Source organism: Leucoraja erinacea, chromosome 37 (genome assembly GCF_028641065.1).
Source record: "Leucoraja erinacea ecotype New England chromosome 37, Leri_hhj_1, whole genome shotgun sequence".
In the NCBI taxonomy this organism is placed as follows: domain Eukaryota; kingdom Metazoa; phylum Chordata; class Chondrichthyes; order Rajiformes; family Rajidae; genus Leucoraja; species Leucoraja erinaceus.
The window spans coordinates 8014998-8036442 of NC_073413.1; the positions used below are offsets into that span (position 1 = coordinate 8014998).

The window sequence follows — 21445 nt, forward strand, 5'->3', positions numbered from 1 at the left end:
CCCCCTCTCTCTCTCCACCTCCTCTCTCTTCCCCACACTCCCCAATCTCTCTTCTCCTCTCAAACTCTTCCCTCTCTCTCTCTCCCCGTCTCCATCTCTCTATCTCCCTCTCCCCCTCTCTTTCCATCTCTCCTCTCTCTTTCCCCCTCTCCCCTCTCTCTCTCCCCCCCCCTCCCCCTCTCCCCCCCCCCTCTCCCCTCCTCTCTCTGCCCCCCTCTCCCCCTACTCTCTCTGCCCCCCTCTCTCCCCCCTACTCTCTCTGCCCCCCCTCCCCCCCTACTCTCTCTCCCCTCCCCCCTCTCCCCCGCTCTCTCCTCTCCCCCTCTCTCCTCCTACTCTCTCTGCCCCCCTCTCCCCCTGCTCTCTCTCCCCCTCTCCCCCGCTCTCTCTGCCCCCCCTCTCCCCCTGCTCTCTCTGCCCCCTCTCCCCCTGCTCTCTCTCCCCCCTCCCCCTCCTCTCTCTCTCTCCCCCCTCTCCCCTGCTCTCTCTGCCCCCTCTCCCCCCCCCTGCTCTCTCTCTGCCCCCCTCTCCCCCTGCTCTCTCCCCCTGCCCCCCTCTCTCCCCCTGCTCTCTCTGCCCCCTCTCCCCCTACTCTCTCTCTCTCCCCCCTCCTCCCTCTCTCTCTCTCTCCCCTCCCCTCCTGCTCTCCTCCATCCCCTTTCCCCCTACTCTCTCCGTCCCCTCTCCCCCCTGCTCTCTCTGCCCCCCTCTCCCCCTCCTCTCTCTCCCTCGTCCCCTCCTCTCCCCCTGCTCTCTCTCTCCTCTCCTCCCCTCTCCCCCCTGCTCCTCCTCCCCCCGCTCTCTTTGCCCCATCTCCCCCTGCTCCCTCTCCTCCCCCTCTCCCCCCTACTCTCTCCACTCCCCTCTCCCCCTACTCTCCCTCTGCCCCCTCCCTCGCCCTTGGTCACCCCCACCGCCTCTCTCATCATGTACTCTATCCCCATCCCCATCCCCCTCGCCCTGCTCTCTCCCCCCACCCCCGTCACCTTGCTCCCTCTGCCCCCCCCCCCCCACCATGCTCTCTCTGCCTGGTGCCTACATACTCACACCGTTGAACAGGAGCCGGTGTCTGGTGGTCTATGGACACGAGCTACAGGTTCCTAAGACTGCTGTGTAAAACGTTTCGTCAACATTCACCCAGAAATAACTTGTGAAAATGATTTTCGGGTGAGGAAATTTAGGCAATGGACAATAAGTGCAGGAGTAGGCCATTCGGCCCTTCGAGCCAGCACCGCCATTCAATGGGATCATGGCTGATCATCCCCAATCAGTACCCCGTTCCTGCCTTCTCCCCATATCCCCTGACTCCGCTATTTTTAAGAGCCCTCTTGAAAGCATCCAGAGAACCTGCCTCCACCACCCTCTGAGGCAGAGAATTCCACAGACTCACCACTCTCTGTGAGAAAAAGTGTTTCCTCTAAATGGCTTACTCCTTAGTCTTAAACTGTGGCCCCTGGTTCTGGACTCCCCCAACATCGGGAACATGTTTCCTGCCTCTAGCGTGTCCAAGCCCTTAATAATCTTATATGTTTCAATTTTAAACAAATTTAAAAAAAAAAAGATTTAGGACACGGGTTGGTTGCAGTTTGATCTCCGCGTTTTCAGTTTAACGTCTTGCCCGGCATTGATTTTTTTGTACCTCCCTCTCCAGGTGACTACTGGATCGACCTTGATGGCAACAACGTCACCTCTGACTCTCATGCCATCGTCCCTGAATGTAACAAATCTCAATGCGACATCTGCTTCCTTGAACACAGCGGCGGCGTTCAGCATGCTGGGCAGCCTGGTTCCTGTGTCTCTCCCCTTTCAGCTGCCGCTCAACCTGCTGAGCTTTGCACCAGAGTCTGCCGTCTCCACCACCGCTGCGCCCACTGGATCTACCTCAGTTACGTTCCAGCACAACTTCGCACAGAGTAAGTTCCCAGAGGAAGTGGGAGGAGTTCTTATTTAGTTTAGTTTAGAGATGCAGCGCGGAAACAGACCCACCGAGTCCGTGCCGACCAGCGATCCCCGCACACTCCGGGATCTCCGGTTTCCTCCCACACTCCAAAGACGTACAGGTTTCTAGACCACTTGGCTTGGTATGATTGCAAACTGTCCCCAGTGTGTGCAGGATAGGTTCATGTGACAGGAGAAGAATTAGGCCATTCGGCCCATCAAGTCTACTCTGCCACTCAATCTTGGCTGATCTATCTCTCCCTCCTAACCCCATTCTCCTGCCTTCTCCCCATAACTCCTGGCACCTGTACTAATCAAGAATCTATCTATCTCTGCCTTAAAAATATCCTCTGCAGCCTTCTTTGGCAATGAATTCTACATATTCACCACCCTCTGACTAGAAAATTCCTCCGTCTCTCCTTCGTAAAGGAACTTCCTTTAATTCTGAGGCTGTGACCTCTGGTCATCCTGGAAACATTTTCTCCACATCCTCTATCCAGGCTTTTCCATATTCGGTGTTTAGTGTTAGCGTGCGGGGATTGATGGTCGGCACGGACTAGAGTGGGCTGAAGGGCCTGTTTCCGCGCTGTATCTCTAAACTAAACTTAACTATCCTACACACCCACACCAGGGACAATTTACAATTTAACCGAAGCCAATCAACCTACAAACCTGCATGTCTTTGGAGTTTGGAAGGCAACAGGAGCAACAGGAGAAACCTAACGCAGTGGGTGTAGGATAGTGTTAGCGTGCGGGGATCGCTGGTCGGCGCGGACCCGGTGGGCCAAAGGGCCTGTTTCCGCGCTGTATCTCTAAACTAAACTAAATGAAGATAAGCCTTCCCAATTTATTTTCCCTCTTTCCCCACAGATATTTTGAAAGGTCTGCAGTCTGGTTCTGCACAGCTTTCGCGATCGAGTGTACCAGCCCACTTACAGCAGACCTACACAGGTACCATTCCACCATGATTATGCACGGTGCATTAGGCACCAACGGCTGTGTCCTCCGCTCCAATAGCTGGATCGTAATCTGCGTGGGTGGGTGGGTGGTGGATGATGGCGGCTTCAAGCATGGCTTATAGTGATCGGACATGGCTTATCTCCAAGACACCATCGCTCTTGGCTGTAGATCTGAGAGCTTCGAGCACTAAGATCACTGTCAAAGCCCCTTCATCATAGTGGCCTGGGGTCCCCCCCCCAACAATGCCTCAGTCCCAGTGCCAAACCATGGTGCTCCATGCAGCAAAAAAGTAGCTTCCTTCCAACACCCAGATAATCGTGCAAAGCTTCCTGCAACCATTAGTGTAATGGGAACATTAAAACCTTGGATTTTTGTCGCTTTACCTCCCCCCTCGACTCCATTCAAGGACCCAAGCAGTCGTTCCAGGTGCGACAGAGGTTCACCTGATCCTCCTCCAACCTCATCTATTGCATCCGCTGCTCTAGATGTCAGCTGATCTATATCGGTGAGACCAAGCGTAGGCTTGGCGATCGTTTCCCCGAACACCTCCGCTCGGTCCGCAATAACCAACCTGATCTCTCGGTGGCTCAGCACTTCAACTCCCCGTTCCGAATCCGACCTTTCTGTCCTGGGCCTCCTCCATGCCCAGAGTGAGCACCACCGGAAATTGGAGGAGGAGCACCTCATATTCCGCTTGGGCAGTCTGCACCCTAGCGGCTTGAACATTGACTTCTCCAATTTCCGGTAGCCCTTGCTGTCTCATCCCCTTCTCAGCTCTCCCTCAGCCCTCGTGCTCCTCCTCTTCCTTTTTCCTTTCTTCTCGCCGCCCTCCCCACTCTACATCAGTCTGAAGAAGGGTTTCGGCCCGAAACGTTGCCTATTTCCTTCACTCCATAGATGCTGCCGCACCCACTGAGTTTCTCCGGCATTTTTGTCTACCTTCGATTTTCCAGCATCTGCAGTTCCTTCTTAAAAACCTTGGATTTTTGTCTTTTATAAATACTAATTGAGCCACAACTGGAGTAACGTGTCCAGTTCGGAGGTCCACAACTTGGGAAATTATATAACAGTGAGACGGGGGTGTAGAAGAAAGTTACCAAGGAAGATATTGATGGAGTAAGTAAAGAGGACATGGACTGGCACAAGAGGCCATTTAAGACTGAGGTAAGAAAAAACCTTTTCACCCAGAGAGTTGTGAATTTGTGGACTTCCCTGCCACAGAGGGCAGTGGAGGCCAAGTCACTGGATGGATTTAAGAGAGAGTTAGATGGAGCTCTAGGGGCTAGTGGAGTCAAGGGATATGGGGAAAAGGCAGGCACGGGTTATTGATTTGGGATGATCAGCCATGATCACAATGAATGGCGGTGGCTGATCATCCAACTCAGTATCCTGTACCTGCCTTCTCTCCATGCCCCCTGATCCCTTTAGCCACAAGGGCCACATCTAACTCCCTCTTAAATATAGCCAATGAACTGGCCTCAACTACCTTCTGTGGCAGAGAATTCCACAGATTCACCACTCTCTGTGTGAAAAATGTTTTCCTCATCTCAGTCCTAAAAGACTTCCCCCTTATCCTTAAACTGTGACCCCTTGTTCTGGACTTCCCCAACATCGGGAACAATCTTCCTGCATTTAGCCTGTCCAACCCCTTAAGAATTTTGTAAGTATCTATAAGATCCCCCCTCAATCTTCTAAATTCTAGCGAGTACAAGCCGAGTCTATCCAGTCTTTCTTCATATGAAAGTCCTGACATCCTAGGAATCAGTCTGGTGAACCTTCACTGTACTCCCTCTATGGCAAGAATGTCTTTCCTCAGATTAAGAGACCAAAACTGTACACAATACTCCAGGTGTGGTCTCACCAATCTTAAGGGAGTTGCTAGGCATTGAGAGAGAAGCAAGGTGTGGGACTGCAGTGGCCAAGGGGATTGGGGGCTTGCATGGACCCAATGGGCCAAATGGCTGTCTCCTGCATCATAAGGTAAGGTAGCTTTCATCTAGAGTTCCCAACCTGCTTATTATTTTAAATTGCGGTGCTGGCTCGAAGGGTCCGAATGGCCTCCTCCTGCACCTATTTTCAATATATCGTTAATATATGAATAGTTAATGTCGTGAGGGAAAGTATGAAAATCAGTTGTTAATACTCGCACTTTCTTCCACTGTTCAGATGGCAACCAAAACCAGGGAGACTCTTCGAAAGTCCAGCGTAAACCACAGTGACCCCAAGGAACAGTGTGAGACAGACAGGACGTGTTGGACTGAAGTCTCCTGAGTGGTCCAGCTACCTCCATTCGGAGGCCTCTTCCTGCTGGGTACTCGACTGAAGGCTTTTCCCTTTTGTTATGTTTATAAAACGTCAGACCCAGAGCACTGTGTGGGCGAAAGGGAACATATTTTACCAAGTTGATTTGGAACCGGGACCTAGCTGAGCTGGGGCTGGGCAGGCAGACCTGTCCATCAGCTCTCCTGCTGACCAGGAGGACTTCAGCCATGGGCGAGACCAGATGGCGAAAGAGGATTCCATAGCAAAAGGTTACTCTACAAGCACAGCATTTATTCTGCAAGAGGTGTGAGCGCTGATTTGGGGATGGGGAGGCTGAGGAGCAAGGAGATAAAGGGGAGTTCAAGGGCCAAGAGTGAAAGGTGAGCGTTGATGGTGGGAGGCACGGTGATTGGAGGGGAGAGTTGAGGCCTGGATCCCAAACGCACTGTGGTTGGGGGAGAAGGGGGGGGGGGGTGGGATCAAGGGACAGTGTAAAGCTCAAAGGCTTGATGTGAGACATAATCTGGGACCCGTGAGGAGAGAGAGAGAGAGAGAGAGCGTGTGGGGAAGGAACGGAAAGGGGAGAGTGGGGATTGGAGGGGTGGACAAGGGAGGCAGAGTTGAAGGTGGGTGATGAAATAGAGTGGAGAGGTAGGTGGGGAAATGACGTTGGGCGGGCGACGAGATGGATGAGAGAAGGGGGGCAGACATGGGTGAGGTGTTGAGGAGAGCTGGGCAAGGAGGGATAAGGTGCGGGAGGGTTGAGGTACAAAAGCAGACTGGGGAAGAGGGTGGGGGGGGGGCGGGAAGAAAGGGGGGCACAGGGAGAGGTTGTGTGTTACAGGGAGAGAGGTGGCCGGTGAATGGTGTGTGGGTGCCTGGAGAGTGAAAGAGTGTTGAGGTCAAACCCAAGGGGCTGATGAAGAAGGGGATGGGGGTGTGCAGGGAAGATTCGGGCCAAATGGACTCATGGACAGCGAGGCCCAAGGACGTTTGCTGGGCAAAGCTGAGAGTTAAATTGGGACTTAAAGACAAATGACTGTTTACTACATCTTTTATTTAATCCAATACCCAGTGAGCCTTATGTACAGAATAGCATTGAGACCTTGAAATGACATTTGGGGAAGTTTGGGTGTTTTTTTTGATTGCTTATGGGGCTGTGGGCAAGGGTCGATGCCTTAACCTCGTGGGCACTGGATGTGCCCGGCATGGTGCTGACGTTCCAACCCATCCTCCAGTCGGTCAGACAGTGGTGGGAACGCACCCCCAAGAACAGAACTTGATTATTGATATGTGATTAGCAATATTGCAGATCAGGCAGAATGTTGATTGGTAGCTGGGTGTCAGGGAGTGGGAAGGACTGTACTTACCACTTTGTGATGGGCTTTTGTCAGCCCAGAATCAACTTCCGATGTAGTTCAATCTTTCTTTTCTTTCAAACTGGGATGCATCTTCTGCCGAAGGGACAGACTGTGTCACATTGACTGTGTTTAACTGCTGGTTATGTGGCTGTTCTTTTTAGCAACAGCAGCCTGCTTTTTTTTGGATATGGAAGGTTCCTGTACTTTATAATTGGGGGCATACATACATTTCGAATGTTTGGGTTTCTTGATGTAATCTGACGAGGCGTTTCATTAATTTGTACCCAAGCACTTGCATTCCTTGGAGAAAGTTGTGGCGTTTGCTTAGATTGTACAGTGTGGTGATTATCTGATGCACCCCTATAAAAGAGGTGAAACATTAAACTACATTCCTACCAGCTTTAAGCATTTGGCGTCCTTGCCTGAAGTCGGAGTCTAATGGTTGAGGTTTGGCCCTGTTTTTGAAACTGACCCAAGCTGGGATGATTCTCTGTCTTTGCTCATACTGGACAGGTCATTGACGAAAGTACTCTCCATTCATTAACAACAGACAAGGAAGTGCGAGCGTGTCCTTGTGCTCCAAGCCTCATTTGCAATGTGGGCACAAGTATGAAAAAACAACCAGCAATGGACAGTGATTCCCGCTGTTTAAATATCCTGGGAGCTCTCTCTACTTGGATGAAAGGTTACCGTGCTGGAAAGGAGAATGTCGATGCCAACCAGAAAGACACTTGTGTGACATTATTGCCCTTTGCTTCTCCACCCCCTCACACTCATCCTTGCCGCTTTCCAGCTCTATATTGCATGGGGCAAAAGAATGAATGTGATTCGGGCTGGTGGCGAGTGGAATACAGTTCTTCCAAGGTCCTCTTCTGCACAGGGCTGGCCGCGTTGTGTCGGGACCATGAGGTTAACTAGACATTAACACACTCGCAGTCCTTTACTGTGAAGAGACAGGAGGTGGACTGGGCAGTGCCCTTTATCACTATCTATTGAAAACGATAAGGCTGAATAAACAATTGTCTTTTCCAAACCACTTCAACTATTGATAAGAGTACCTGTGGGCTTAATAGACAGAATGCTGGAGTAACTCAGTGGGACAGGCAGCATCTCTGGAGAGAAGGAATGGGTCGAGACTCTTCAGACTGGTCTGGGGAAAGGGAAGCAGAGATGTATAGACAGTGATGTAGAGATATAATACAAATGAATGAAAGATATGCAAAAAATGTAACGGTGGTGAAGGAAATACAGTATTTTTAGCCATTTGCTAGGTGAGAACAGGAACCTGATGTGACTTGGGTGGGGGAGCGATGGAGAGAGGGAGTACAGGGGTTACTTGAAGTTAGAGAAATCAATATTCATACCACTGTGAACATAGCCTTGTCCAAACTACTGTGAAAGAGTGAAATTAAAAGCAGTTCATAAGCATCTGATCCTCTGCAATTTGTATAATTACTGCAATGGGTCTTTATTATACCGATATTTATCAGAGATGTTCGTTAATATAAAAGTCCTTCTCAATTTACCAGCGATGTTAGTTAATTCATTATAAAGGCCTTCCTCACAACAAATCACCTGAAAACACATTTGGATTCCTAACTTTGGAAGAGAAAGTAACCCAAGCAGGTGAAGAAACGTCAGCAATTAATGTCCCACTAATAGCGAATGCAGCCTGGACGTGCCAAGCATTAACCTTGCACACCCCACATGACAAGCCTTCAATCCCACAACTACAACTCAACTTGTGATGCAATGCACAATTTTTTTTGACTAAGCAGCAGCTTGCATTTTCATGCAGTGGAACCAGTTCAATCAAGCACCGAGCTATCCAAGTGTACACATTGCTATATTTATAATTGATCTTGGACTGTGTCACCCCAGCCACCTGCTAATGTCATGAGATAGTCCCGTTATAGCCAGCTGCTGGCTGCAGACAACCCATATTTGTATACAGCCTCTGCCTGTTGATGAGGACCTGTGGGACAAAAACACTGGTACCACTCAGCAGGTTCCGGGCGACCTCTGCCCTTCTGAACTGGATTCAACCGGTTCTCTTCTGATGATTGCTGATCAGTAATAATTCTGTTTTAAGTCATGACTCCAGGTAAACTCTCTCCCCCCACACACACACACAAAGCTAAGGGGCCTTAACACACTGGTGGGGTCCACTTCCCTAATATCAGAGACATCCCCTTCAGCCACAAGTCTTGTAAGGGAATGCAAACCGAGGCTCAGAGGACAGATGTTTGTTTTTTATATATATATATATATAGATAGAACCTTTATGTTGTTATGGTGTTTAGAGTCATATGACAATAAAACCCTCTGCAGGAGGTGAGGGGCATTGAGACAGTTCCAGTACTAATTGAGTAACAAGTGGAGAGACGGACCTCACTATCTGATCAGATATACCCATGAGACTGAGAGCACCCAAGGTGTCTCTATTGTTGGGATCAAGGAACACTTCAAACTACTTCACCACTGTGGCCAGCAGACCACGAGATCTATCCCCAGAGTACGGTGAGATATTCAGTCATTAAATAAGTCATCCTCATCTCCATTACACAGCTACATCTCTTCACCAGATAAAAGCTGTCCAGCGTCTTACCTCCCCAGAGGAGCATGGGTGAAGCTCAATAGACTTGGTACTGGAGTTGGGCGTTTCAACGCCCGCGTGTGGAGATGGGGCCCAGCCTGTGAATGTGGAGCAGAACAACAGACAGACAACCATGTCATCTCTGGGTGCCCACTCTACCACCCAACAAATGGAGCTGTGTCAGGGCCTGGCAGACATTGACGCCAACAGAGACAACAACTTGGCTGCTCAACACCCGGCTTGAGATCTAACTATTCCTTTGGTTTATGTTTCATTCACAAGAAGAAGAAGAGTAAATAGGCAAGACATTTAGAAATCTGTTTCTTTTATTTCATTCTATCCCCAAATGTAGGACAGAGAGGCCTGTGGCCAGTGATCTTTAAGACCAATCAGCTGCGGCACCACCCCACTCTGGAGCCTGGGTCGTTGGAGCAGCAGACCAGTCTTCAGCAGCAGGCTGGGCACTCCAGTCCTCTGTTGAGAGAAAGAAAAGCATGAGCAAATCTATCCATCGCGGAGAACGACAGTCTAGTGGCAACTTTTATTCCCCGGACACGTCATTCATTTGCGCTCCGTTCAAATCATCTCGCTACTTCAATCACTGAAACGGTGTCTTTACTTGAGCCAACACGCGGTGCTCAACAGCAGTTATTCGAGACCCTTTCTCTCGCAACCCCCCCCCCCCGAGGCATTTTTCCGTACTATGCTAAATACTGAATATGATTGGCGTTTCCCTCACATTTAAGTGGCCAAAAATGTGAACAAACAAACCAAGACAAACAAAAACCAAGCCAAATACTTTGAGAACAACAATGTTCCTGCAACTGATGCCCACCACCCCCCCCATAATCCAGACACAATTACGAGAGCTCAGTTGAAATTCCGAGCAGCCACAGATGGCATTGTAAACTGAATGTGAATTGAATGACCTGCCTACAACGAAGGTTTACTGAAAACAGACCATAGCTGAGGGAGTGGTGTCTGTTATTGCTGATGATGGCAGATGAAGGTTAATAGAGTGCTGGATTAATTCTACAGGTCAGGATCGCTGGACATGGATAGGAGACATCAGTACTCTAGCATGGTGCATTCGAGAAACGGGAGGGGTGTCATGAGCAGCCCAGGGGTGTATCGTCACTTCATTATCACAAGACCGTTGCAAGTTTCCAAATGCATCCATGTGCGCGCACACACACACACACACACACACACACACTCTCTCTCCTGGCCCAAGCCAATCGTTCCATACACACTGCTCAGCCTAGAACTCACTTGTAGCTGTCTCAGGGGTGAATGTCGCAGGCTTGGCGTAGGGGTTGGCTGCTGCCTCCAGCGTCTCCGCCAGGTTTTTGCCAGTTGCAGCAGCAGCAAACTGCTGGATGGGCACGGAGGGGACCTGCACGCCCTCAGACCAGTCTGTCACTTCAGGCTGAACAAACTCGGCCACAGGAGCAGTCCATTCTCCCTGGTATTCCTCCTTGCCAGCGGCCTTCTCTGCGGCAGCCTGTTCCTCCTTCTCGATCTGTAACACACAGCAGAGGACAAGCACGTGTTAACCAATGGGTCAGATACTCTGTTGTCCTACAGCAAGATTACAGCCCCTTGGAAGGATAGCACTCTGGCACCCAGCTGACAAGTCAGACAAATGAGGCAACAGTGGGATGTATCAGCAAAGGGCACATCCAGATTCGCCAACTTTATTTCTACAGGTCGACTGGGTATTGAGCAGATAAACTACCAACAGCCAGATAAGCAGCGCTGCCTTTTGGATCAAATTACACACGCCACCATGAACAGCAGCATCGTTACAGAAAATGGGGCAAGGAATTAACCCATGTAATATTTACTCAAACCAGACTCTGATGTCTATACCAAAGTTTATGGATGATAAGATGTCCAACAATCCAAATGTACACTTACAAGGTTTAGTTTTGATTTCAAAAGGGGGCAAAAGCCAAACGGAAGGATTGAGGAACAACAAACATGAGCATGCTGTGAGAAATCTAAGTACTTTCCCCTTTATCAAGTCTTGGCCATCACCAGCATGGGCATGGATTTGTAGCTCATCTCTAACTGCCCTTGAGAAGGACATGGTGATCTGCTTCTTGAACTGCTAGGTAGGTGCTATTGGGGAGGGAGCTCAAGGACCCACTCAGCAACTGAAGAGGAACAGGGATTTAGGCGTCAGGTGGTGACATTTCCATGTACCTGCTCTCCTTGTCTTTCTTGGTGGCGGAGGTCATGGGAGATGCTGTGGGAGCAGCCTAGCCAAGCAACTGCAAGGCATTTTGTGGACGGCACATTACAACTGCAGTGCACTCACAGAGCGAGTACAGAGGAGATTTACTAGAATGTTGCCTGGGTTTCAACAACTAAGTTACAGAGAAAGGTTGAACAAGTTAGGTCTTTATTCTTTGGAGCGCAGAAGGTTAAGGGGGACTTGATAGAGGTCTTCAAAATAATGAGAGGGATAGACAGAGTTGACGTGGATAAGCTTTTTCCATTGAGAGTAGGGAAGATTCAAACAAGAGGACATGGGACTGAAGTTTAGAGGTAACATGAGGGGGAACTTCTATACTCAGAGAGTGGTAGCTGTGTGGAATGAGCTTCCAGTGGAAGTGGTGGAGGCAGGTTCGATTTTATCATTTAAAAATAAATTGGATAGGTATATGGACGGGAAAGGAATGGAGGGTTATGGTCTGAGTGCAGGTAGATGGGACTAGGGGAGAATAAGTGTTCGGCGCGGACTAGAAGGGCCGAGATGGCCTGTTTCCGTGCTGTGATTGTTATATGGTTATAGTAGTGGACACAATGAACATTCTGGGTGCTGGATATCATAGACAAGAGGAAACCTTACTGCACCGTAAATGGCCAGAAACAACCTCATTTGTGGGGATTTCTCACCGATCAAAAATGAATCTCCTTGCTGACAAAAGACGAGCAGACGTTCCCACGTGGCTGGTGTTCTGTGCTTGTGTCGGTTGAATTAGACAGGTCTGACAAAAACTCTACACCGCTGGCCAAGTCTGAACGAGGTGGCAATCCCTGCCGTTTATTTGAATTGAACACCCAAAAACAGAAAGTCGAACCAAATACATCAAACTCACCTCGTCGGGATCTCTGTAGAAGTACAGATCGGGCATCACCTCCCATGGATGTTCGCGGCTGATGGTACCACGCATCCGCAGCACCTCGCGGGCCAGCATCCACCACATCAACCCAATGGAGTGCGCACCCTAGTGTTCAAGACACCTGTTACAAAACAGTTTCTCACTGCCATTGTCCTCTCTCGTACAGTTGCATCAAAACCACAAACCCAGCTACATAGGTTTCATTCATGCACAGTAACGAACAAAAAGACATGCAGAGAATAAGTGGGCTTTTGCAATGTGGTTACAACCTAAACCATGTCAATTTACCTTCACTGTCACGTTACACAAGGGCAGAACAACTCCAGGGATCATTACTCTGCACCCACTCACTTGGTGTTGAGAGCTCAGTGATAGTTATTAAGGCTGTGTCATTTTTCATGATCAGGGATCCTTACTCTAGTAACCACCCACCTGGACCAAGATGAAGGTCACTGTAATACACCTGGAAATCTGCATTATATGGACCTGGGTCACATCAGAACATCCCAAAGTCCCTATTGTCATGTATAACACCCCAATCTTTGGGTAAATTCTGTAAATTATTATCCACCACTATAATTTAAAGTATTTAAAACATTCCACACCACTATAGACAAGGTCTTTATTCTATCATTCCTGAGCAGCTCAAGGTCTCTCAGCCAATTGCCTAATTTAAACCCCCACACAGTAGAGGACATTGGTGATGTAGCAGGCATTACTACAAAGCTTCACTGGGTGAGCCACATAGACTCAAGCAATGTTAAAGGTGCCTGCATGATTATGTAGCACATTTCCTACACCCAGAGTTCATCGGCCACATTGGCCTCAGCTCCAGGTTCTAACAATGTGCAAATCTGCCCCCAAAACCAGCGACGACCCAAACTGTGGCCCTCTCTCTAAAACCAAGTCCTGAGGCTATGAAACTATTCGGTGACAATGCAGCACAACCTCCCGAACATCTGCATGCAGAACATCTGTCAGCTCCTTACATCAGAATTCCATGAACTTGCTGAGTTCAATGATATTGTTTTTCCTAGTACGTTCATGCTCAATCGATTACAGTGCTGCCAACGGCCAACAAATTAACCGTGGTGCAAATGCTAACATTACATTTGAAAATGGATGCTACATTGACACAGAACACATCCATTTTCCTCACCAGTGCTTGTCTGATAGGATTTATCTTATATTTTTATTCCAGCTAGGATTGCTGAAATGTCTCAGCTGATCCGGCTACTCAAAAGCGAGAGGGGGAGTGTTTATAATCTTGGCCAGCACTAGTCAGAGACAAGGTACACAAAAGTGCTGGAGAAACTCAGCGGGTGCAGCAGCATCTATGGAGCGAAGGACCACTGCGACATCTTTAAACACCTAGTCAGAGACAACATTGCCAGAAGGATCATGTGATAGTAGAATCAGGCCATTCAGCCCATCAAGTCTACTCCGCCATTCAATCATGGCTGATCTATCTCTCCATCCTAACCCTATTCTCCTGCCATCTCCCTAAAACCCCGACACCCGTACTAATCAAGATGGGGATTCACTGCGTTATCCCAAGGAGCAAGTTTCCAACTATGTAAAAACTCCAAAGGCGAAGACATTGCTATGAAAGACTGTACCTTGTTGTTGCATGGAATAGCAATATCCACATAGCGGAGGGGTGAGTCGGTGTTGCACATGGCAATAGTGGGGATGTTGACATAGGATGCTTCGGTCAAGGGCTGGTGGTCCTGGCGAGGATCCGTTACAACCAACAAGCGGGGCTCCCTGAAAGCAGCCTGGATCTGATTAGTAAATGTACCCGGGGTGAACCGTCCAGCAATCGGGGTGGAACCACTGGAAGAAGCAAACTTCAGGACAGCGCGCTGAGGACAGAACGGCAGTCGTTAAACAATTATATAACATCTCTATGTAGGAAAGAACTGCAAATGCTGGTTTAAATCAAAGGTGGACCAAAATGCTGGAATAACTCAGTGGGACAGGCAGCATCTCTGGAGAGAAGGAATGAGCGATGTCACCCATTCATTCTCTACAGATGCTGCCTGTCCCCGAGTTACTCCAGCATTTTGTATCCATGTATAACATCTCTCTACACTGCTGAGCCCTCATTTACAATGATCTACTGTAATAATAATATAATAATCTTATTTATATAGCACATTTTTAGTCAACTTGCATTGACCCCAAAGTGCTTCACACAATTACATTACATTTACACACAGGCAAAGGTGGGTGAAGTGTCTTGCCCCAAGGACACAACGACAGTATGCACTCCAAGCGGGATTCGAACTGGCTACCTTCCGGTCGCCAGCCGAACACTTAGCCCATTGTGCCATTGTGCACCTTGTACCATGATGATGATATTGCAAGAGCTGCATCTCTCAGCGCCAGTGATTCTTGGTCAATCCTGATATCGGGTACTGTTCTTGAGGAGTTTGCACATTCTCACTGTGTCCGAATGGGGTTTCTCCGGGTGCTCCTGTTTCCTCCCACATCCGAAAGATGTGTCGGTTTGTGGATGAAGATGATCCGCTGCAAAATTGCCCCTAGAGTGTAGTGTGTAGATGGGGAAAGTGGGATAACGTAGAACTAGTGTGAACGGGTGAACATGGACTCAGTGGGCAGAATAGTCTGTTTTCATGCTGTATGTCTAGATTGATTAGTAGGACTGGATGTTACAATCCCTATGATTTCACTACAATTGACATTCTAAACTAAACCCAATATACCATTCTTTAAATCTCCATAAACTTCAATCATGCAATTCCCGCTCAGTACGAATCACCATTGAATCCACTGCAACTATTAGCTTTCAAATATTTTCATACTTAATACAGAATACTACTGATGATAAACACAAATGCTGGAGTAACTCAGCGGAACAGGCAGCATCTCTAGAGAAGGAAAGGGTGACGTTTCAGGTCGGGACCCTTCTTCACACGCTGATACTGCTGTGTCGTCACCATCTAAATGTGGATCGGGTATAAAAACATAAAATTGTGGCGAGGACTACTATCAAACTCCACTCAGCGGGCCACACAGACCCTCGTGGTGTCAGCGAAATCCTGCCGGATTATTGTAGCACATTTCCGACACTTGAGAGTCCACTGGCCATACAACGGCGTTACTTCCCAAGTTTTAATAATGTGCAGTTTCAGACATCACGGGCACAAAATCAGCTGACAGAACATATATAGAAAGCAGAGCACGGCACATCCACATACCTGGCCAAATGGTCTGGAGGAGATGACACAAACGTCAGCTGGATTCTCAATGGAGACAATGGCACGGGCAGCTAAAAGCAGCTTCTCCCAGGTTCTCTTCAAATTAATGATGTAGATACCTGTTCAAAACGTAACAAAGCGGAACCAATTCTTGACACGGTACAAATCCACCAAAAGCGGGCATCCGACAGTATGATTCTCTGTCCCCCTCGCTAACTCTAACCAGCCAGATTTCTGTTGTGACATCCTGGGCAATAGTTTACTGTCCCTCCATCCACTCCAGCACCAGATCCCAAAGCTCCAGTGCCACTCATCTCACACACGCCCGCTTTCCCCGACTGAACTTTGGAAAGAGAAGGTTCTTCATCAATAGATGGCAGCTTAAGATCTATGAACAGAATGCTAGAAGCACTCAGCAAATCAGACTTCATGTTTGATTTGAGGATTTCCAACATTTCTATCCTTATTTCAGATATCCAGTATCTGGATTATTTTGCCTTTGGAAAGTGTAAACACAGTGTGTGATATCCCCCCCACCAACTCCATGAACTACACCGTCCATGAAGGCTGCACACGGTTATAATGTTCCCATTGTTCTGGAATACACTCCGTGAAGGGGAGATGGTTGCAGATACTCGACTAACTCGGGATGATATGCATTTTTTAAATGGAAATTTATCTTGTAGATTACACCGTGGAATTCTGGTGGTCAAACAGCCTTGCACACGTGTTGAAAACGTGCTGAGATTGAGTTGTGAAATGATACATTCATCTGAACATAGCATTTCAGAGTGCACACACTTTGGGGATAAGATGGAGTTAAAGAATTATTCAACAATGTAAATCATCTTATCCATATTCCAATCACACCACGATGGTTTAAAGCTAAATATGTCAGCAGAACGTCTATAAAGCAGCATCAAATGCCGTACTTCACTTCTAGAGTCTCTGTGGCAGGAAGTACTATCAAACCCCACTCATCAAGTCGTGGACTCTTGTGGTGTTAGCGAAATACCTGCCAATTTTACTGTAGCACATTTCCGACACTCAAGAGTTCACTGGCCAGCAACTGACCGTAGCACTGAGTTTTAAGAATGTGCAGGAGGGGGGAAAAAAAACATTGAAAATTTTAGTCTGAACATTAAGAAGATACTTAGGAACACTACAAAAATGAAACACAGACACCGTCCCAAAACGTAACTGGGTTTCAGTACTAGTTATGTGAATATGAGAATCTCTGCTGCTTTCTTTTTTATGCTATCTGCACTGAGTAAATTGACACAACTCTGCCATGATTCAGCTCCCTCTTTTGACTGATAGTCTGATGCCTACCATCGCTCTTTCTTTTGTAGACGTATTGCTCCATCTGGAAGTCCAAGTTGGTACTACCCAGGTGAGTAGAGGCTGCAAGGAATTTGAGGACATCCTCCTCCTTCATCTGCAGCACATCAAGACCTCCGGACATTGTGTATGTTTCCCTTTAAAAGCTACGACGGGTAACCTGAGGGACGAGAGGCGTGAAATAAAGACCAGGAAGTTGAAATGTACAACACTCAGGAGTACCGAGCAGAAACACAGAGATCAGAATTTTGTTTACAAACCATGCCACCAGGAGAGGTAGATTTTTCTGTTGCCATTAAAATTCGCTGAAATGCCTTTTCTGTTAAAATTAACGGAATGTCATGTGGTTGACATATTCTGTTCAGAGCAGATACCTTGCAGGTTGAAAACCCAGGCTACAAAATTGTACCGTAACCCAGGTCTCCAAATAAGTCACCTAGTTCAGCTAGTAAAGCTTTTGTCTTGCAATGCTAGAAACCAGGATCCAATCCCGATATCAAGTGGAGTTAGCGCCCTCTCCCTTTTATGTGTTCCCTCCTACATACCAAGGACATCTGGATTGGAAGATTAATTGATCGCTCCAAATGGTGCTGGTAGAATCGCGAGATTTGACATGGGCATGGCATACATCTGTCAGTGAAAACTAGATTACAATAGACACAAATAGACAATATGTGCAGGAGTAGGCCATTTGGCCATTCAATGTGATCATGGCTGATCAACCCCAATCAGTACCCCATTTCTGCCTTTTCCCCACATACCCTGACTCCGCTGTGAGAAAATTGTTTCCTCGTCTCCGTTCTAAATGGCTTACTCCTTATTCTTAAACTGTGGCCCCTGGTTCTGGACTCCCCCAACAGTTATGGGGTAACTCAGTGCGTTAGGCAGCATCTCTGGGAAGCATGGATTGGGGGTGTTATCGGTCAGGATCCTTCTTTGGACCCATTTCCAAATACTTATGTATAGTTCCTTATATCTGCACAATCTGCTCGTAACTGTCACATTGGTCTCACCCAAGCGTGTCCTTTTATTCTAGCATCCCTCTCTAAATCAGGATAGCTGTTTTTATTTATGGCTGCCCCCCTTGTCATTTTAGCTTATCTAATAGCACCCATCACTCAGAACTAACCAGCTATGGTTATTACACCAATCCTGTGGCATTCCTAGCCCGATGCCAGCAGGGTTTAATGAATGGTCGATGCTGAAGGGCGAGTTATGGGCGGGCGACAATCGCCAGGGCCAAGTCAGACACAAAATGCTGGAGTAACTCAGCGGGACAGGCAGCGTCTCTGGAGAAGGAATGGGTGACGTTTTGGGTCGAGACCCTTCTACAGACTCAGTTGCCAGTTTAGGTTATTATTACCGACATGTGTACCGAGATACAGTGAAAAACTCCTGTTCCGCGTTAACCAGACAGCCTGGAGAAGGGTTTTGACCCGAAACGTCACCCATTCCCCCTCCCCTCCAGAGATGCCCCCTGTCCCGCTCAGTTGCTCCATGAATCATTTATCTTCAGCAGAAAGACAATTGTTGATTATAATCTTTGAGCCAGCGCCGTTCTCGGAATCGGGGGGGGCCTGAAGCAGCAGCCTCCATTCCGGGAGCCGAATGGCATAGCAAAAGGATTTTGAGTATAGGAGCAGGGAGGTTCTACTGCAGTTGTACAGGGTCTTGGTGAGACCACACCTGGAGTATTGCATAGTTTTGGTCTCCTAATCTGAGGAAGGACATTCTTGCCATAGAGGGAGTACAGAGAAGGTTCACCAGACTGATTCCTGGGATGTCAGGACTTTCATATGAAGAAAGACTGGATAGACTCGGCTTGTACTCGCTAGAATTTAGAAGATTGAGGGGGGATCTTATAGAAACTTTCAAAATTCTTAAGGGGTTGGACAGGCTAGATGCAGGAAGATTGTTCCCGATGTTGGGGAAGCCCAGAACAAGGGGTCACAGTTTAAGGATAATAATAATAATATTTATTTATATAGCACTTTTAAACAAAATCACTTTGAACCAAAGTGCTTTACAGAGATTGTGGAAACTAATTGAATAAAGGGGGTAGTTTTAGGCCACCGAGATGATTGGCTAAAAATTTTTCACAGAGAGAGTGGTAGATCTGTGGAATTCTCTGCCACAGGGAGTAGTTCAGGCCACAGTTCATTTTAATTGTCAGAGTCAGTTAGAGTGGCCCTTGTGGCTAAGGGGATCAGGGGGTATGGAGAGAAGGCAGGGACGGGATACTGAGTTGGATGATCAGCCATGATCATATCGAATGGCGGTGCAGGCTCGAAGGGCCGAATGGCCTCTACTCCTGCACCTATTGTCTATGTTTCTATGAGCTGAGCCGCGCCAGCTTTGGCGGCCGCCGCCATCACTGCCAGCCCAGGCCTGCGGCCTACCCCGTCTGCTCCGCCTCCGCTCCGCTCGCACCCCGCCCTCCGTTTAGATCGTTCACATTGGGACAAGCGGTCATGATCTCGGCTTTAGCCGCCCCCGTGTGTTATTTCAATCCGTCTTTAACGACGATATGAATGAATCGCGGGTCCGGCGCCGGGACTCACGTGAACAACGCCGTGTGGAAGTATGGCGTGAAAGAGGCCGCGCACAGGAAGTGACGCGTTTATATAGGCGAGGGGAGGGGGGGGGTGTCGGTCACTTCCGGCTCTTCACGTCCGGGTGGTTGCCAGGGCAACGCGGCCTAGCGAGGCGGCGGCAGAGGGCAGCCCTGCACCACTACACCAGCCCCGCCCCGCACCACTACACCAGCCCTGCTCCACTACACCACTACACCGGCCCTGCACCACTACACTAGCCCCGCACCACCAAAGATCTTAGAGCGGGTTCGGTAGGCTCAGGTTGCACCAAAACCAGCCGTGCAAAACTGCCCATGATCCCCCTGCACCACTAGCGTACTACACCAGCCCTGTCCATTGCATTTAGCAGGACCACTAGCCTATCTTGCTCCGCTATAGGATCTTTGTGCACACACTACACCAGCCCTGCACCACTACACCAGCCCTGCACCACTACACCACTACACCACTACACCAGCCCCGCACCACTACACCAGCCCTACACCACTACACCACTACACCACCCCGCACCACTACCACCCCGCACCTGCACACCACCCCGCACCACTACACACTACACCAGCCCTGCACCACACCACCGCCCCCGCACCACTACACCAGCCCTGCACCACTACACTACACCAGCCCCGCACCACTACACACCACCACCCTACACCACTACACCACTACACCAGCCCCGCACCACTACACCACCACCACTACACCAGCCCCGCACCACTACACCACTACACCACCCTGCACCACTACACCAGCCCCGCACCACTACACCACGACACCAGCCCTGCACCACTGCACCACTACACCAGCCCTGCACCACTACACCAGCCCTGCACCACTACACCAGCCCTGCACCACTACACCAGCCCTGCTACACCACTACACCAGCCCCGCACCACTACACCAGCCCTGCTCCACTACACCAGCCCTGCTCCACTACTACACCAGCCCTGCACCACTACACCAGCCCTGCACCACTACACCAGCCCCGCTCCACTACACCCACTACACCAGCCCTGCACCACTACACCAGCCCCGCACCACTACACCAGCCCCGCACCACTACACCACTACACCCCACTACACCAGCCCTACACCACTACACCACACCCACACCCGCTCCACCAGCCCCTACACCACTACACCAGCCCCGCACCACTACACCAGCCCTGCACCACTACCCAGCCCTGCACCTACACCACCACCACTACACACCACTACACCACTACACCAGCCCCCCCGCACCACCACTACACCAGCCCCGCACCACTACACCAGCCCCCACCACCACACCACTACACCACTACACCACTACACCAGCACCAGCCCACCCACTACACCAGCCCCGCACCACTACACCAGCACCACTACACCACTACACTACACCACTACACCACTGCACCACTACACCACTACCACCACACCACTACACCACTACACCACTACACCACCCCGCACCACTACACCACTACCGCACCACTACACCAGCCCTGCACCACTACACCAGCCCCACCACTACACCAGCCCCGCACCACTACACCACTGCACCACTACACCACTACACACTACACCCCTGCACCACTACACCAGCCCTGCACCACTACACCACCACCACTACCACTACACCACCCCGCACCACCACACCCCTACACCACTACACCACTACCACCACCACTACACCACTACACCACTACACCACCACTACACCCAGCCCCTGCTCCACTACACCAGCCCTGCACCACTACACCCACCACTACACCAGCCCCACACCACTACACACACTACACCAGCCCTGCACCACTACACCACTACACACCAGCCCCGCACCACACTACACCAGCCCTGCACCACTACACCAGCCCCGCACCACTACACCACCACCACCAGCCCCGCACCACTACACCAGCCCCGCACCACTACACCAGCCCTGCACCCACTACACCACTACCAGCCCACTACACCACACCTGCACTGCACACACTACACCACTACACCACTACACCACCACCCCACCACTACACCACTACACCACTACACCACC

The 21445-nt window shown here is 49.4% G+C and overlaps 2 protein-coding genes and 3 non-coding genes across 5 annotated transcripts in view; 1 reads left to right on the forward strand and 4 right to left on the reverse strand.

Moving 5' to 3' along the window:
- The window catches only part of LOC129713891 (ubinuclein-2-like), a 40382-nt gene extending 34480 nt beyond the window's left edge, over nucleotides 1–5902 (forward strand). The window contains 3 exon segments of the mRNA XM_055663258.1: nucleotides 1652–1913; nucleotides 2809–2889; nucleotides 5065–5902. Coding sequence (XP_055519233.1) covers nucleotides 1652–1913; nucleotides 2809–2889; nucleotides 5065–5117 — 396 coding nt within the window. The 3' untranslated portion in view covers nucleotides 5118–5902.
- A 3523-nt stretch (nucleotides 5903–9425) lies between these two features.
- On the reverse strand, nucleotides 9426–19532 carry rpsa (ribosomal protein SA). The gene is made up of 7 exons (XM_055663259.1): nucleotides 19375–19532; nucleotides 16805–16973; nucleotides 15473–15591; nucleotides 13868–14113; nucleotides 12225–12353; nucleotides 10390–10639; nucleotides 9426–9591 (listed from the first exon to the last, which is right to left on the reverse strand). The coding sequence occupies exons 2-7, from the start codon at nucleotides 16935–16937 to the stop codon at nucleotides 9497–9499; spliced, it is 972 nt and encodes a 323-aa protein (XP_055519234.1). The 5' UTR covers nucleotides 16938–16973; nucleotides 19375–19532; the 3' UTR covers nucleotides 9426–9496.
- On the reverse strand, nucleotides 12950–13101 carry LOC129714014 (small nucleolar RNA SNORA62/SNORA6 family). The gene has a single exon (XR_008726308.1). It is a non-coding gene; the product is annotated as a small nucleolar RNA SNORA62/SNORA6 family (small nucleolar RNA).
- Nucleotides 15244–15401, reverse strand: LOC129714022 (small nucleolar RNA SNORA62/SNORA6 family). The gene has a single exon (XR_008726314.1). It is a non-coding gene; the product is annotated as a small nucleolar RNA SNORA62/SNORA6 family (small nucleolar RNA).
- Nucleotides 16419–16575, reverse strand: LOC129714021 (small nucleolar RNA SNORA62/SNORA6 family). The gene has a single exon (XR_008726313.1). It is a non-coding gene; the product is annotated as a small nucleolar RNA SNORA62/SNORA6 family (small nucleolar RNA).
- Nucleotides 19533–21445: the final 1913 nt, after the last annotated feature.

Excerpts from the sequence above, each read along its gene's own strand:
- rpsa (XM_055663259.1), bottom strand. The coding sequence starts at position 16,937 with ATGTCCGGAGGTCTTGATGTGCTGCAGATGAAGGAGGAGGATGTCCTC. Across the intron at positions 12,354-13,867 it reads CTATTCCATGCAACAACAAG|GGTGCGCACTCCATTGGGTT; the intron begins GTACAGTCTTTC and ends CTTGAACACTAG. Across the intron at positions 10,640-12,224 it reads TCTACAGAGATCCCGACGAG|ATCGAGAAGGAGGAACAGGC; the intron begins GTGAGTTTGATG and ends TGTGTGTTACAG.